At 41.4% G+C, this 14,846-nt stretch overlaps 1 protein-coding gene across 2 annotated transcripts in view; it reads left to right on the top strand.

The window, feature by feature from the left end:
* scn4aa (sodium channel, voltage-gated, type IV, alpha, a) overlaps positions 1 to 14,846 on the top strand; it is a 44,100-nt gene that overhangs the window by 2,003 nt on the left and 27,251 nt on the right. Inside the window, exons 2-10 of one of the 2 annotated variants that reach the window (XM_050059845.1) lie at positions 8,593 to 8,932; positions 9,181 to 9,299; positions 9,443 to 9,532; positions 9,620 to 9,748; positions 11,696 to 11,787; positions 11,970 to 12,263; positions 12,366 to 12,429; positions 12,547 to 12,688; positions 12,817 to 13,014. In XM_050059845.1, coding sequence (XP_049915802.1) covers positions 8,642 to 8,932; positions 9,181 to 9,299; positions 9,443 to 9,532; positions 9,620 to 9,748; positions 11,696 to 11,787; positions 11,970 to 12,263; positions 12,366 to 12,429; positions 12,547 to 12,688; positions 12,817 to 13,014 — 1,419 coding nt within the window. In that variant the 5' untranslated portion in view covers positions 8,593 to 8,641. Of the gene's footprint in view, positions 1 to 8,592; positions 8,933 to 9,180; positions 9,300 to 9,442; positions 9,533 to 9,619; positions 9,749 to 11,695; positions 11,788 to 11,969; positions 12,264 to 12,365; positions 12,430 to 12,546; positions 12,689 to 12,793; positions 13,015 to 14,846 lie in introns of those variants that run through there. The other variant, XM_050059844.1, reaches the window with a different exon arrangement.

Genomic DNA, 14,846 nt, shown 5'->3' with positions numbered 1-14,846 from the left:
TGCATTAGACGATATCAAAGACTGACATTATTCCTGGTGTATTCCCAAAAATAATTTACTTTTTAAGTCATTTACTAGTTTAGATCCAAGACTGTTTATTAGTGCCCTAAAGGCTCACATTGTTAGTAACATCATATTGTTATACTGTCATTAAAACTCTAGAAAAACTGCTTATATTGTACATTCCTGCAAACCACAAATACAGATGTGTATACAGATACGGTTACAGTCGTACATAATTTTGTAGCAGATACACTGAAACTTTTCTCATCAATGCAGTGGTGAAGGTGTAGTTAGGTTTTGGCATGAAAGTCACTTGGTTATGGTTCGGAAAAGATCAAGTTTTGGCTTAAAAGACCCACGTTTGGTGGCATGAACGCCGCTGGGGAAGCAGGGACTGGTCCCCTGGGAAAAGTACCTGGGTTTAGTGCCACAAATGCTGCTGGAAAATGGTGAAAAACACCCAAGCTCAGTGGTGTAAACGCTGCTGGGAAACACTGCAATGTGTTGGTGCAAAACAACCAGGTTTGGTGCACCGATTGTCACTGGGAAATGCAATGTTTCTGTGAAAAAACACCCAGGTTCGGTGGCTCAAATGCTACTTGGAAACGCAGTGTTTCTGTGAAAAACGCTCAGGTTCAGTGGCTCGAATGCTTCTTGGAAACACCACAGTTTTTTTGGTAAAAAAACACCCAGGTTCGGTGGCTCACTTGCCACTGGGAAATGCTGTGAAGTGCTGCTAAAACACCCAGGTTCAGTAAAACACGCCCAGGCTCAGTGCCACAAATGTCAAACACCAGTGGGACCGCAGCGAAGGGTCTGTAAAAAACAACCAGTGTTGTTGGTTTCCAACAGCGGTCTGCTGCTTGGCAGGCATCTTACCTCGGTGACACACTACCCACCATGCCCTCCACCTCCCGATGACGAAAGTCAGCTAAGCCTATATATTACTTTGCTTTGGAAACATTGATATGATACATATGAAACATGCAAATGAAATGTATTTGTGGTTTGCAGCAACATGTAGGCCTAATGCCAACATTTGGTCATTATCCAGGAGACCAAGATGTTTGTGGTGAAACATTTGCTTGGCAGCTGGAGACACATTATTTGGCTGCATCCTCCAATAAAAGTCTGGATGTATAGATCAGCAGGCCTATATGTCTCTGTTAGCCATCCAACTATCTGAACGCACCAGGGAGATTATGCTAGGTCTTCGCAGCTCCTCGGTATGCAGCAACAGAGGCATACCGTGAATGACGGCAGCTGTCCTCTTAGCAGCAACATAACGCATGTAGGGATGTGGTGCAGACTGAGTCCACTGTGCACACATCTGATAAAGACATCAGAGTAAGACTCCAAGGGCTTGACCCTGAGTAGTTAGTGAGGCCATGAACAGGCTGATCATTTTCAGTCGTGCAAAAACTGCATCTGTTGGCAATGTACAATGACACGGTGCAGGAAGTAGGAACAGGTGGAGAGGCCTGTTTTAATGTGGCTCCCTATAGCGTTTGAAATACAAGGTTAACTGCTGGGTGACAGGGTGTTGAAGCAAGCTGGGAGAGGGCGAAGCACTGTGTTGCGATTTGACCCCGTGAGAAAACAGGGGGAACAGGAGCACGGCAAATGTCAAAGGACGTGTGAATAAAAAGCCCTTGTTTGCTCTGTGGATCTGTTGTTTACAACTTAACCACATACCAGGAGCAGTAAGAGCTGTGTAGTGAGGGGACTGAGATGTTTGTCATGTTGTCACAGGACTTTGAACTCCTCAGGGCACCAGAGTTACGAGTTAAACAAGTCATTAAAATTGATTTAACTGTTAGGTTTGTAACACTTGACAACACGTAAGTTGTCTCCTACTATAGAGGAACGTTTCTGCTTGCCTCCAAGTTAATTGTCAATAATTTAATTGCTTATGCTTCACTGGTTCACCGACCTAAACGTTTTCCCTGCACAACCTCTCTTGTCGTATGAACTCGAGCTACCCTTGTGACAAAAGCCAAAAGCTAGTTCGGCTAGTTTCCGGAGGTGAATATTGGCATTCGCATTCCACGGCCGGCTAGTGTAACGAAGAGGTGTCTACATTACATCGTCTATATCCTCAGCCGGAATGTCACAGGTCACATGGCCCAAGCTGACATGCAAAGTGAGATATATATTACTGTCGGGAAAGCTTCTGAAATCTAACATTCACTCCCTCAGTCAGTTTCAGTTTGCCACCTGTCCTCAGAGCGACTGCAGGAGTGCGGTTGTGTAATGAGCTGATTGTCCTCAGCTAGACTCTTAAGATCAAGTAGGTTTACTAAAGAGCTGAGCTTAAGTGTGAGGTAATTGATGTAAGAGGGAAATGTTGTACTTTCTACTCCACCACATTTATTTGACAGTCAGTTTACAAATTAGAATTAGAATGTACAATAAGCCCATAAAGTACAACACATACAAGATTACACTTGTGGTTCCCAGCTGTAAAAACAGCGTCTGGTTGCCATGTTTCAGACGTTGTTAGCAGCTCTACCAAAGACACATTTCCCCTTTAAACTGCTCAAATGATTTTATTTAGATAATAGTTTGAGGTCCGAAGAAAAAAAGATTATAGAAAAGTTTGAAAAAAGGCTGTAGCTGAACTTTATTATCATCTCATGACCCCTCAGATATATCTGCTGACCCTTAAAGGGACAGTTCATCCCAAAAATCAACAATCCATATTTTTCCTCTTACCTGTAGTGCTGTTTATCAGTATGGATTGTTTTGGTGTGAGTTGCAGAGTGTTGGAGATATTGGCCGTAAAGATGTCTGCCTTCTCTTTAACATAGTGAAACTAGATGGCACTCGGCTTGTGGTGCTCAAAGCGGCTAAAAAATATGTTTGAGCACACAACAGCAATGTCTCTGTCCAGAAATCACGACTTACACACTGATGTATCGGTATTAATAATCTAATAATGTTATGTATTATAATATATAAGTCAAGGCGGCCATTTCACTACAGAATGATTACTTTTACTTTTGATCTGATGTATGTTTTTCTGATACTTCTGTTATGTTAAGATTTTCAATGCAGGACTTACTTGTAACTTAAGTAACAGATCTGACGACTGCTGAATCAAACACTGGCGCAACGTGTACTCTTTACACAAGTTGAATCTCAGACAGGACTGTATTTTCTGGACGTGTTTTATGGCAAGTTTAAGCGTGATACACAGAATCTATTTTGACTGATACTGAATATCACTCTTGCTGCACCCTTGGCTCTTTGGTGCGAAGAAACACACGCTGATAAATGTAGCTACAAAACTCAACACGGCGCCAAAGCGTATTATTTACCTGACTGACGCGAGAGACAAGGCAACAACCTCTTTGGGGTGGACTTTTTTGAGATTGGCGGGCCCTCAATTTTTTTTTTTTTTTTTTTTTTTAAAGGACGTTTGATGGCTTCAGCAGTAACAGTGTGATGTAATGCAATCAGGAAATGTTCACCATAAGCCGCGCAGAAACACATCCATTCTCAGGATGTGTATTTTAAGGTTGGCTCACGGTTGAGTGCGGCCTCCCAGAATGGGGTTTTGAAAGGGGATGATGAGGGGGGAAACTAGGGCTTGGAAGGTGTTGGGCTGTGCAGGTTGCCTTGATATTGGTAATAAATCTAAAGTTTTTTTGGGTAGGATAAACTGACCCCTGTAGTATTACTGCTTAAGGAGAAAGGAGCCCTGTCAGTTGTGTTTGAGTGATTAAAGATGGCGGCTGTGATGAGTGATAGGTTTATGATGAAATGATTGAAGTCATTGAAAGAAGGATTCAGAGCCTCAAGTGTCACATAGCGAGGCGGTGGGGGGTTGTAAAGTAGCGCATAAGGGGTGCGGAGGCGGAAGCTTAGTGTGTTTGGGGCCCCCGTGTAAAATAGAAGGTAGTGGAGAGAGGAGTCAGCTCGGAAAGATAAGTTGGCATGCCGTCCTGTTTATCGGAGGGATGTGAGGCGCAGAGCGAAGGCTCAGCCAGGAAGGAATGAGCAGAGTCATCGGGCCTCTGAAACACGACGCTCTCTCTTGATTGCCTGGAGCAGCTGGGCAGCCACCGTATCTGTGCGAGCGTGTGCGTCTGCTCACAAGTGTGTGAATGCATCATTTTCTGTTTGAGTGAGGTGGCTTGAGGGGGCCTATATTAATGTGTGTAACCAGTGGCTATCACTGCCTCTTGTGTCTGTGAACTCTTCTCTTTTTACAGCCTGATACCAGCTCGTTTGTCTGTTCTGGTGATTAATGCCACGTCTGTATTCTGTGTTTAGTCTCTGTATCTTGGTTTCAGAGCATGAAGACATTAAACTTCAGTTTAACAGACTTTATTGCAAGTGGTGACGTCTGAAGGCGACAGCCAAAATGAGATGCTTTGTAGTTACTTTTAAATAATCTGACATGATTTTTGCTGCAAAAAAAACTTTCCTTTAACCCATTTTTTGTTAGCTTAAAGGTCCATTGTGTAGGATTTAGGAGGATATATTGGCGGAAAAGGAATATAGTATAATATGTCTGTTTTTTGCAGTGTATCGTCACCTGAAAATAAGAACCGCTGTGTTTTTGTCACCTTAGAATGAGATGTTTTAATCCACATACAGAGCAGGTCCTCGTCTATGGAGACCACCATGTTGTACCGCCATGTCTCTACAGTAGCCCCAAGCAGACAATAAAACACTGGCTCCAAATAGGGCCACTTGTATTTTGGCGTCGGCCACTGTAGTTAGCAGCTCCTCCGCAATTAGAGTGTCAGAAAAACACTGTTTTTTTTAACAAGAAGCTGCTCTTATCAGTTTTTTTACGGGTTTAAATCACCGTCTGAAATAGAAAAAGAGCGTGCACCTGCTGTTGCTGGGCTAGCTGCCCGTGTCTGCCGTGCCAGATAGCACTCGGGAAACACTGATTTGTAACTTGAAACTGCTTTATGCATTATTTTTACTGGTTTAAATCAGCGGGTCAGTTTGTTTCAGAGAGAGGGGGACCTCTGCTAACAATTTAGTTCACAGTAAAAACCTCCTGAACGTCTAGATCCGGTGCTGGGCTAGCAGCCTGCCTTCAACATGCTAAAAATCATGACACTATACATTTAAATCACTTGGTCTGTATGTTTTGGAGAGGAAGAAACCTCAGCGAATAATTCAGCTCCCAGTGAAAACCTCCTGATCAATGAACACTGAATGAATTCTAACCCAGAGTAGTTTCAGCTGGTTGCAATCTGCAATCCTCACTGCTCCTTCAAGGCCCACCTTTACAGTTGTAATTGTGTCTTTGTCCTCAGAATATTTTCAAATACATATCAAAGCTCATTTGCAACTCATTCAACTTAAAATATATAACATTTGCAGAATGCATGTTGATTGTGTTGCTCTCTAGCAAATATATTTTCCCTCTCAACTTGTTTCAGTCAAGATCTACATAGCTATTTAACAATAACATACCATCTTCAGGTTAAGTTGTTGTAAAATTACATAGCAGAAAGTGTGACAACTTAAGAAGTAGTATCTTTTGTTTTATATGGCAGGATCCACCAGTTTAAAGGAGAATAAACCACTGTGTCTGTACTATCAGGAGCCTAACCTCAGCTGCTCCAGACGAAACCAGACTGGTTGCTAAACACATCAAAGGATGTAAGCGAACGCCACTTGGACCCTGATATGGAGCGTCTGCTAAGCTAATAAGTAATCTGATGTACACTAGTAATGTCATGGTCTCTTTAGAACGGTGGGAAAGTCCGAGCCCTCGTCCCGAGTGCATCTAGTCATTTAGGTGCCATCTTAAACACTTTTTAAGCACTCGTGGTGTAGAGAGGGGTGCAGGGTCAGAGGTGTGGGGCACAGGGTGGAGGGCAGGAGGGTGAGGGCTTTGGACATAGGTCACAGACACATATGGAGACATAGACCTTTAGCAAAGTGGTTCCTAACCTTTTTGGCTTTTGACCTCTTAAGACAAAGGTGTGTCTACATGTGACCCCTGATCACGGGTTTAAAATGTTTTAAGCAGTTGTCATTTTAATAACACAAGAACAGGTCAAACTATTTGATATTTAACCAAAAAATATGATATAAATATGTATAAATTTGTTTAGTATAACCTTTTTCATCACAACCCCAACACTGCTTTAATACACTGGCTCCCAACCTGGGGTCCCGACCCACATTAGAGGTCACCAAATCTTCACAGGGGGTCGTGAGGCCTTCTTGATTTTAAGGGGTGTGAGAAAACTTTAGAATATATGTGTATATTTGTACAGGAGGCCTATATCTCAGCATTTCATTCATTTCTGTGAAGAACGCTAAATGAAATTGTTATTTTCAAAGTTTATATTGTTATTCAAGATATAAACTTTAAAAAAAATCTCACAGGACAAGGTCACAGTTAAGACTTGAGCACAAGCTGTACTCACAGAGCCTTTACTCTTTACTACACAGCCTCCTGCATTAGCAAAGTGTGCAGTTAAAACAACCCAAGAGCTAACAGAACAATGGCCAAGTGTCAGGGTGAAAAAGAGCACTGAATTTGTCAAAAAAGAAGCCAATAGGTTTGAGTAACTGTTAACAAATAAGAAAATTAAAAATACAGAGAGAGGCTCGCATATAAACTTTTTAAAAATGTCACGAAAACTGATCTCTGATGCAACATTCATTAATAGAAAAGTGGCCCCTTAAGAAAAAAGGCTGACAACCACTGTTTTAATACATCTGTGACACACCAATGCTTAAAAGACTAGGAAATCCCTCGATCAACTGATCATCAGAAAACTGATTAGTGCTTTTCCCTCAATCATTTATTGAATAGAAATATCAAACATGGGTTGCCCTGGTGGCCTCAGCATTAAGTTGACATTTGCCGCACGTTCTTCCTCATCTCTCTTCCCCCTTATTTCCTGTCATCTGTCCACTGCCATCTGTCTGAAGAAACATTTCTCTATTTCATACCACCGTAAATGTAATACTTTATTTTAGGGCCCGACCGATATGGATTTTTTTGGGGCCGATGCCGATTCCGATATTATGGAATAAAAAAATCAGATAACCTATATATCAGCTGATTAAATTTTACGTTTTTCAATTTAAAAAACCCCCAAAATACCTGCTTTTGATGGCTTAAATATAGTTCAAACACTCGTTACAAAGATATAAATTGAAGGAAGAACATTTTACTATTTTCAGATACTTTTATTATCAGAAATTGTGTGGAACAAGCAGCATATGAACAATTTGAACACAAAATGAATCAAAAATATGATATGCAAAAAGGCAGTAAACCTCTGGGAAATAAAATAATCATGCAAAGTGTATATGAATTAAGACATTCACATGTATGTTCACAGTACCAGAGTTCTTCTTATTATTGGCAATTTAACAGAGGTTAGTAGGTTATAGTGCAAAAAATAACACAAGGACATCATTTCTAAGTAAAACACCATATTCCCTGCATTTTATTAGGGATGAAAATATAAGTGTTAATATCGGTGTCAGTCTGGCAACTTTTGGCCGATTGGCGATTATTCTCTAATGGCTATAATCGGCCGATTAAATCGGCCGGCCGATAAAATGGTCGGGCCTTACTTTATTTATTTAATAACTCAAATAAGTAATTTTTGTTTTTGGGTCTCGGGACTTGTAGTGGTAATTTGTAATGCACGGACTACATTTTATACTGATTGGAATTGGAGGAGTCTTAAAGGAACACTTCGCCCCCAAAATGACCATTTGCATATCAGTCACTCACCCCATGTTACGTTGAATTTGTGAATAAAACTTGGATTTTGAATGAAGAATCCAACCTCTCACACTCATCTATCCTGTCGTATGCTCAGTTCTTCCCAACAGACAACCTTTTTTTGACAGGGAACTAAACTAAAAGTGGAATTATCTGTGCTTTCTACGAAGCCAGACTCCACTGACAAAAACACATATTTTAGCTTGCTGAACATGTGAGCTGCTGCTCTACCACTGTCTCGCATAGCAGTTTGTTTGTGTAACTATGTGACTCGTGGTGTTTTAAAGGGTCAGTTTGGATTCACCAAAGTCACACAATAAGTCACAATAACTAACTGATTGAGGCAGCCGTAGAGCAGCGGCTTCCATGTCCAGCAAGGTAAAATATCTGTTTTTGTCAATGGAGTCTGGCTTTGAGGAGAGCACTGATAAGTTTTATTTTTAGTCAAGTTTAGACAAGTGTTTTTGCTTCATCATCATGAAGTAAATGTTGATTTCACAGTGTAATAGCTGCAGAAAAATGTCACCATCGGAGGAACTTGGTACGATTCCCAAGGAAAAAGAAAGCTTGATTTGAAAGGAAGGCAGGAAGTGTGTCAGCCGTTGTGCAACCAAAATAGGAGGAAGACAGTCCTTTTGTTTTCTGTGGTTGCTATCAGTAGCTGTCCCCATTTACCAAAGAGTATTAGTGTATGGCAGAGGGTGGAACAACCGAAGCAGCTAAGGAAACTGAAGAAGGTGTTTATAGAGTATTTAATTCAAATAAAAATGTTAACAGTTGAATTAAAAATGGTTGATGTAACTGTGTGCATAGCATCTCAAAATGTACTGTATTCTCTGTATTCCCTCCTCATCCTCCCCCAGCTCCTTCTAGGGAAACCCCGGTGTGGTGGTATCCCTTCGCGATGCGAAGATGGCGCCCCTGCTCCCTCCCCCAGGCACCGATATGTTCCGCCGTTTCACCCAGGAATCGCTGGCGGAGATCGAGAGGCTCAAGGAGGAAAGAAAAAAGGCAGTAGAAGTAGAGGGCCATGTGGAAAGAAAAAAGGCCGCGGAAGAAGAGGGCCACGAGGAGGAAGAGCCAACGGCCCCAAATGCTGATCTGGAGGCGGGCAAGAGTCTGCCCTTAATATTCGGAGACCCTCCGCCAGAGCTGCTCAACACACCTCTGGAGGACCTGGACCCCTTCTACAAAGCACAGAGCGTCAGTCTGAGCACATCCTGGTCTCACACGACAACTCTGTCCCTACATAACCTAGAGGATGTGTTACTTAACATAAACCTCAGCTGCATACAGTATACCTTATGCAATGTACACCATTTCATTCGTGGCATATGTTACAGTTAAATGTTAAAGTATCATTTCAAGATTGTCATCGCCAAGTATTGATTGAAATGTAGGAAGTATTTTTAGACTGTCTCATATTTATACAGACCGTCTGTGTTTTTCAGACATTCATTGTGATCACCAAAGGAAACACAATCTACAGGTTCAACGCTGAACCGGCTTGCTACATTCTGAGCCCCTTTAGTGTGATTAGAAGAGGAGCCATCAGAATTCTCATACATTCATATCCTTTGAACTATTTATGCTTTATCTATTGTATTCTTAAATGTAAAGAAGTTTGAACTAGACATACAGTGATGCAGATTTTAAAGGGGGTGTTGACTTACACATAAAACGTCTGTGTTTGTTTCCTTAATCCTGAATTAAATTATTTAGCATGTTCATCATGATTACCATTCTATCGAACTGTGTATTCATGACGATGAGCAACCCACCAGCATGGAGTAAAACCGTCGAGTGAGTGCTCCTTTATTGTAGTTTTCAGTCATTCCTGCATCACAGTACATTTCGTTTTTGCTTATACTAACTTGTGTTTCTTCCCAGGTATGTTTTTACTGGTATCTATACCTTTGAGGCAACAGTCAAAGTGTTGTCAAGAGGTTTCTGTGTTGGATCTTTTACATTCCTTCGAGATCCATGGAATTGGCTGGATTTCATGGTGATCAGCATGGCGTAAGTGCACTTGCACTTGATATCAGAAAGATGGTCCTATTGTTACATATTCTAAACGTCTTGACATTCAGAGTAGAACTTTTAACTAATAGATATCATTTTGTTGAGACATTAGTTTGTATATCTCTTTTTATCACTCATCTAAATACTGCTAATAGCCAAAAAAAAAAAAATATAAATATATATTGTCACCATCATATATGAACAAACACCTCTGCAAAAACTCTGAGAATAAAGGCAGGAGTAAACCGGAAAGACTGGTGTATTTAAGTACAGCTGAAGTGGGGACTTCAGGCAGAACGTTTGAGGAAAAATGGCCTTTAAATATATGTATTGTAAATTTTCGTCCTTTTTTTTTTTTTAAACGTTCTTCAAATGGTTCACATGATATCCTATGAAAATGCAAATGCAGTGGTTGGTATGATATACAACTAACGTGCACCCCACAAATGGTGATGTCAGGTTTAACACTTCACTTGAAGGTATCTACATAAGGGAGACATGACACGGTCATAACTATGACATGACACGGTCATGAACTTGTCATAAATATTATGTATATGTCATAAACGTTTATGACTGCTGTCATTAAGTGTTATTCGGTTTTTGTAATGACAAGTTGAAGTGACATTACCAGAAGATGTCTTTGTCATAACAATAATAATCATTAGGTCAACTTGTCATAAACACAAAAAGAGTTGCATTTCTTGTTAATGTCAAGTTGTTATGACAAAGACATCTTCTGGTAATGTCATCCTGGTTAATGTCAAGTTGTCATTATAAGGACATCCACAACAAATGTAATGTCAACTTGTCATGACCACAAACTTCTGGTAATGTCACTTTGATTAATATCAAGTTGTCGTAATGGAGACAACCCAAACAATGTCAACTTGTCATTACAAAAACCAGATGACACTTAATGACAGCAGTCATAAACATTTATGACATGTACATAATGTTCATGACAGGTTCATGACTGTGTCACGTCATAGTTATGACAGTGTCATGTCACTCTTACGTAGATACCTTCAAATAAAGTGTTACCAAATAAAGTTATATAGGTTAGGTTTAGGAAAAGATTCGGCGTTGTCACATTATGTATATAATACATACATAGTTACTAAAGTTAAAGATGTGTAGCTTAAATTTAGGAAAGGAAACACTGTTGGGCATCGTCACTTTACATACATAACATGAAGTTACATAGGTTAGGTTTAGGACAAGAAACACGATGACCATGTAAAGTAAAATATTTCAAATGTCACTTGCTTTCACATGGGACACAAACATTTGTCTCGTGTGGAAAATTCTGTGTTGTTTGACCCATCCATCACTTTTGGTCTTTATACTACTTCCTTCTTTACACCTGTCGGCGCATTGGTCATGTGATCACAGCCTTTCTAGCTATGTTGGTTACACAGAGATTATTGGCTAATGATTGCGTGGGTTATATACAAATTCTGGTGCATTACTTTTGGTAGATGTATGTAAAAGCAGTGCATGAGAACAGCCGGCATTTTTAGACAAAAAAATAGGTAAATAGGGTAAAAATTCTAACCAAAAGATATCACCATGAAACTTCCCCAGCTGATTACTCGCAGTAAGACGATTATTTTTTTGTATTACAAGTCATCTGAAGTTTTATGTTAAAATATGCAAATGAGGCATTCTCTGATTTAATCTGCCCTTTTATATACATTTCCAGAACAGAAATCTGAACTAAAATAAACAACTAAATATGTAGTTTAGATATTTTCTCTCCACTAGTCTGAAAGAAGACAGTCATAAAAGTACACTGCCTAATCGAAGTGACAAACTATCAGCTAATGCGAAACCTGATATTGTGCAGATTTTGTGCATTTTAAACCAATACAAAAAGGAAAATGAATACAGTCCTCCTATGTAGATAATGCCTTTGATTAACTGCTTCACGTCTTTCCACAGATACGTCACTGAGTTTGTTGACCTTGGCAACGTGTCAGCCCTCAGGACATTTCGTGTACTTCGAGCCCTCAAAACAATTACTGTGATTCCTGGTATTTAAAATATTTTGTATATGAATTTTATTATTTTTGTATGTGACTTTGCTTCACTTAAATTTTCATGTTTTTATTTACATCTATTGATGTTGGCATTATGTTTTGTGACAATGGAATACAAATAATTTGTTTACCTGATTCAGAAACATGCCCCCCACATGTAACTTGTGTTTTGTCAGGTTTGAAAACCATCGTGGCCGCTTTGATCCAGTCGGTGAAGAAAATGGTGGATGTCATGATTCTGACCGTCTTCGCCCTTGCTGTTTTCGCCCTCGTCGGCCTTCAGCTCTTTATGGGAAATCTGCGTCACAAATGTGTGCGGTGGCCCATCGACACAAATGAAACTGCATTTGAATTTTTTAACACCACCGCCACGTTAAACGACACCCTGTCCTTCAACAACACCATGGGCGTCAATGAGACAGCATATTCCAACAGTACCTTCAATTTCATTGAGTATATTGAAAACACAGGTATGTTTAACACATATTAGATCTTGTATTTTAAGCTGATATCATCCTGCCTGTGGATCCTCAGTGGGAAAGATTCCACTATGTCTTCTTGTTTGGTTACAGATAATCACTATTTTTTGGATGGCAGCCCGGATGCTCTGATTTGTGGAAACAGCTCTGATGCTGGGTATGTATCATCCACGCTGACACCACCATGATAATTTGTCTGGTCAGTCTGGTCTGAGTATTATTTGGAGGCTGGGAGAGCGATTATAGGATGTTGAATCTTCATCTTTGTTGATAGAAAGTGCCCAGAAGGATACACATGCATGAAGGCTGGGAGGAACCCCAACTTTGGCTACACCAGTTTTGACTCTTTTGGCTGGGCCTTCCTGGCCCTCTTTAGACTCATGACCCAGGACTACTGGGAGAACCTCTTCCAGCTGGTTGGCACTTCTTTCATTTATTGCAAGCAGATTCAATAGGACGTATAGCTTGAAAGTTTTTCAAAAATAAAGTCATGCAAAGAAATTTGTCCTTAGTTCTCGTAGCTTCTTTTTTGCTCCAAACACAGATCCTGCGGGCGGCTGGCAAGACATACATGCTGTTCTTTGTGGTGATTATCTTTCTGGGCTCCTTCTACCTCATCAACCTCATCCTGGCCGTGGTAGCCATGGCTTATGATGAACAGAATCAGGCAACTCAGCGAGAGGCCATAGAGAAAGAGGAGGAGTTCCAGCGGCTACTAGAGCAACTCAAGAATCAGGAACAGGTAACTTTTACAAGCAATAAGCACCATAGCTGCTCATGACTTCCACTAGAGCTGTGTTGAAGTTATTTGCTTAACTATTTTTAACTTGATGACTGTGGTTGCTGCCATGTAACAGCTCATGGCAAAAATTAAAGACCTTTTGTTTTGTTCCTTAAAGCTGGGGTAGGTAGAGATCTGGAAAATGCAACAAAACAAGCAAAAACAGCAGAATTTCAAAATACACACTCTTTCTGAAGCTCTACGCTCTTCAAACAGTAACCCAAGTGTTTCCCATATGTTGATTTATTTAAAATTATTTTATTGTTTAGTTGCGTAGCTCATTTGCTCAGCCCACAAAGGAGACAAGAATTAGAGCCACCCCACCACCCCTCCGCTTCACCCCCTCCTGCTGTGAACGGCTTCTCTGAGAGGAGAGCAGGCAGCAGCATGGGAAACGGACCCTCAGTTGGTGGCTCAAATTGGGCCAGTGCAAATCCCTCCAGCGCCGGATGTCACAGTGGGCTGGTGGCCAGCGACAACACCTGGTCTAACCTGTATAATGGCTGCAACGCAAAGTTCCGGCAGGGAGTCGGGGGCTGGCCAGTCCCCCCGGAACTGGGGTTTGTGTCGACTGGATTCGAGTTGCTGCAGCTGCTGACTGGAGGTCTGTTTCCGGTGATGCTACCTCCCAGTGTGGTGGTCTGTAGCAGTGGATTTTGAGGCGGAGGACATAGCTCTTCAAGGCTCTGTCTAACGTTAGCTACATAAACATGGACTTGAAACTGCAGTCGTGAGCCCGTGGCTCCAGTTAGCAGAAGGCTTAACTATCTGCAACATTTTCTCTCCATCTCTGAAACACTTTGCTGATTTTGACGTGTGTTATTTAGTTTATTGTCAGTTTAGTTTATTGCCTCTTTTGGGTTGGTTTGCAGTGTAGGCAACTGTTACCAATGCTGGAATAGCAACTTTCTCTGCAGGATTCTCCGCCATTGAATCAGGCTTTCATCAAAGGGATTGGGTTTGAAGAACAGCCGATAAGAACGCCCTCTCTCTGAGACGACCTGTGATTGGCCAAAGTCTCCCGTCACAGGCTAGATCAACTAAAGGCCCTGACACACCAAGCTGACGGTCGGCCGTCGACCAAAGTTGGGCCATCGATTCGGCCTAGTTTTTGCGGTGTGTCCTGCACCGTCGGCACTTTGGTGTCGGCGGCTTTTCGGCCGATTGAGCGTGTTGAATTGGCAGCGGAGCTTGTTGTTGAGAGAGATCACTCTGATTGGCTGTTCAGGTTTTATTTCCTCGCCCCTGTAACGAGTGAATATGCCTGTAGTGAAACCGGGGCTAACAGGTGCTTCCTCCTCAGGCTCCACTTCACTCAGCTGCCGGACAGATCCACTGCCTCTCCCACTTTAACCTGAATAACAAACCGGAACTAGGTGGGAGCTCCCTCAGCTGTCAGGATGTACCACTCTCTCACTCCGCTCTCTCTCACGCAGGCGCAGAACGTACGTGCCACTTGGCCATCAGATGTAGTCCGTGTAGTGTGTTCAAATGCAACTGACACAGGACGACGTGAGGCGACGTAGACGACGCAACAGTTGGCTTTCGTCGCCGCTAGTTCTTTGATGTCGGTTTGGTGTGTTCGCACCTTAAAGCCTGAAAACTGAGCCAAGAGGAGAAGCAGACGTCTGGTGTTCTCTCAGACCACTTAATTACAATAAGCTCCAAGTTTATTATGGGGTTTCGCCCTGATGAAGCCAAAATTAAACTCCCTACCCCAGCTTTAATGAAGAATTAAAATAAATACCTGTAATTTCATGATTTAAGTGTGAGAAAATAACCAAACTTGGAAC

The sequence above is a fragment of the Epinephelus moara genome, chromosome 13, assembly GCF_006386435.1.
Source record: "Epinephelus moara isolate mb chromosome 13, YSFRI_EMoa_1.0, whole genome shotgun sequence".
Lineage (NCBI taxonomy): Eukaryota > Metazoa > Chordata > Actinopteri > Perciformes > Serranidae > Epinephelus > Epinephelus moara.
This window is presented reverse-complemented; position numbering and strand designations above follow the sequence as displayed.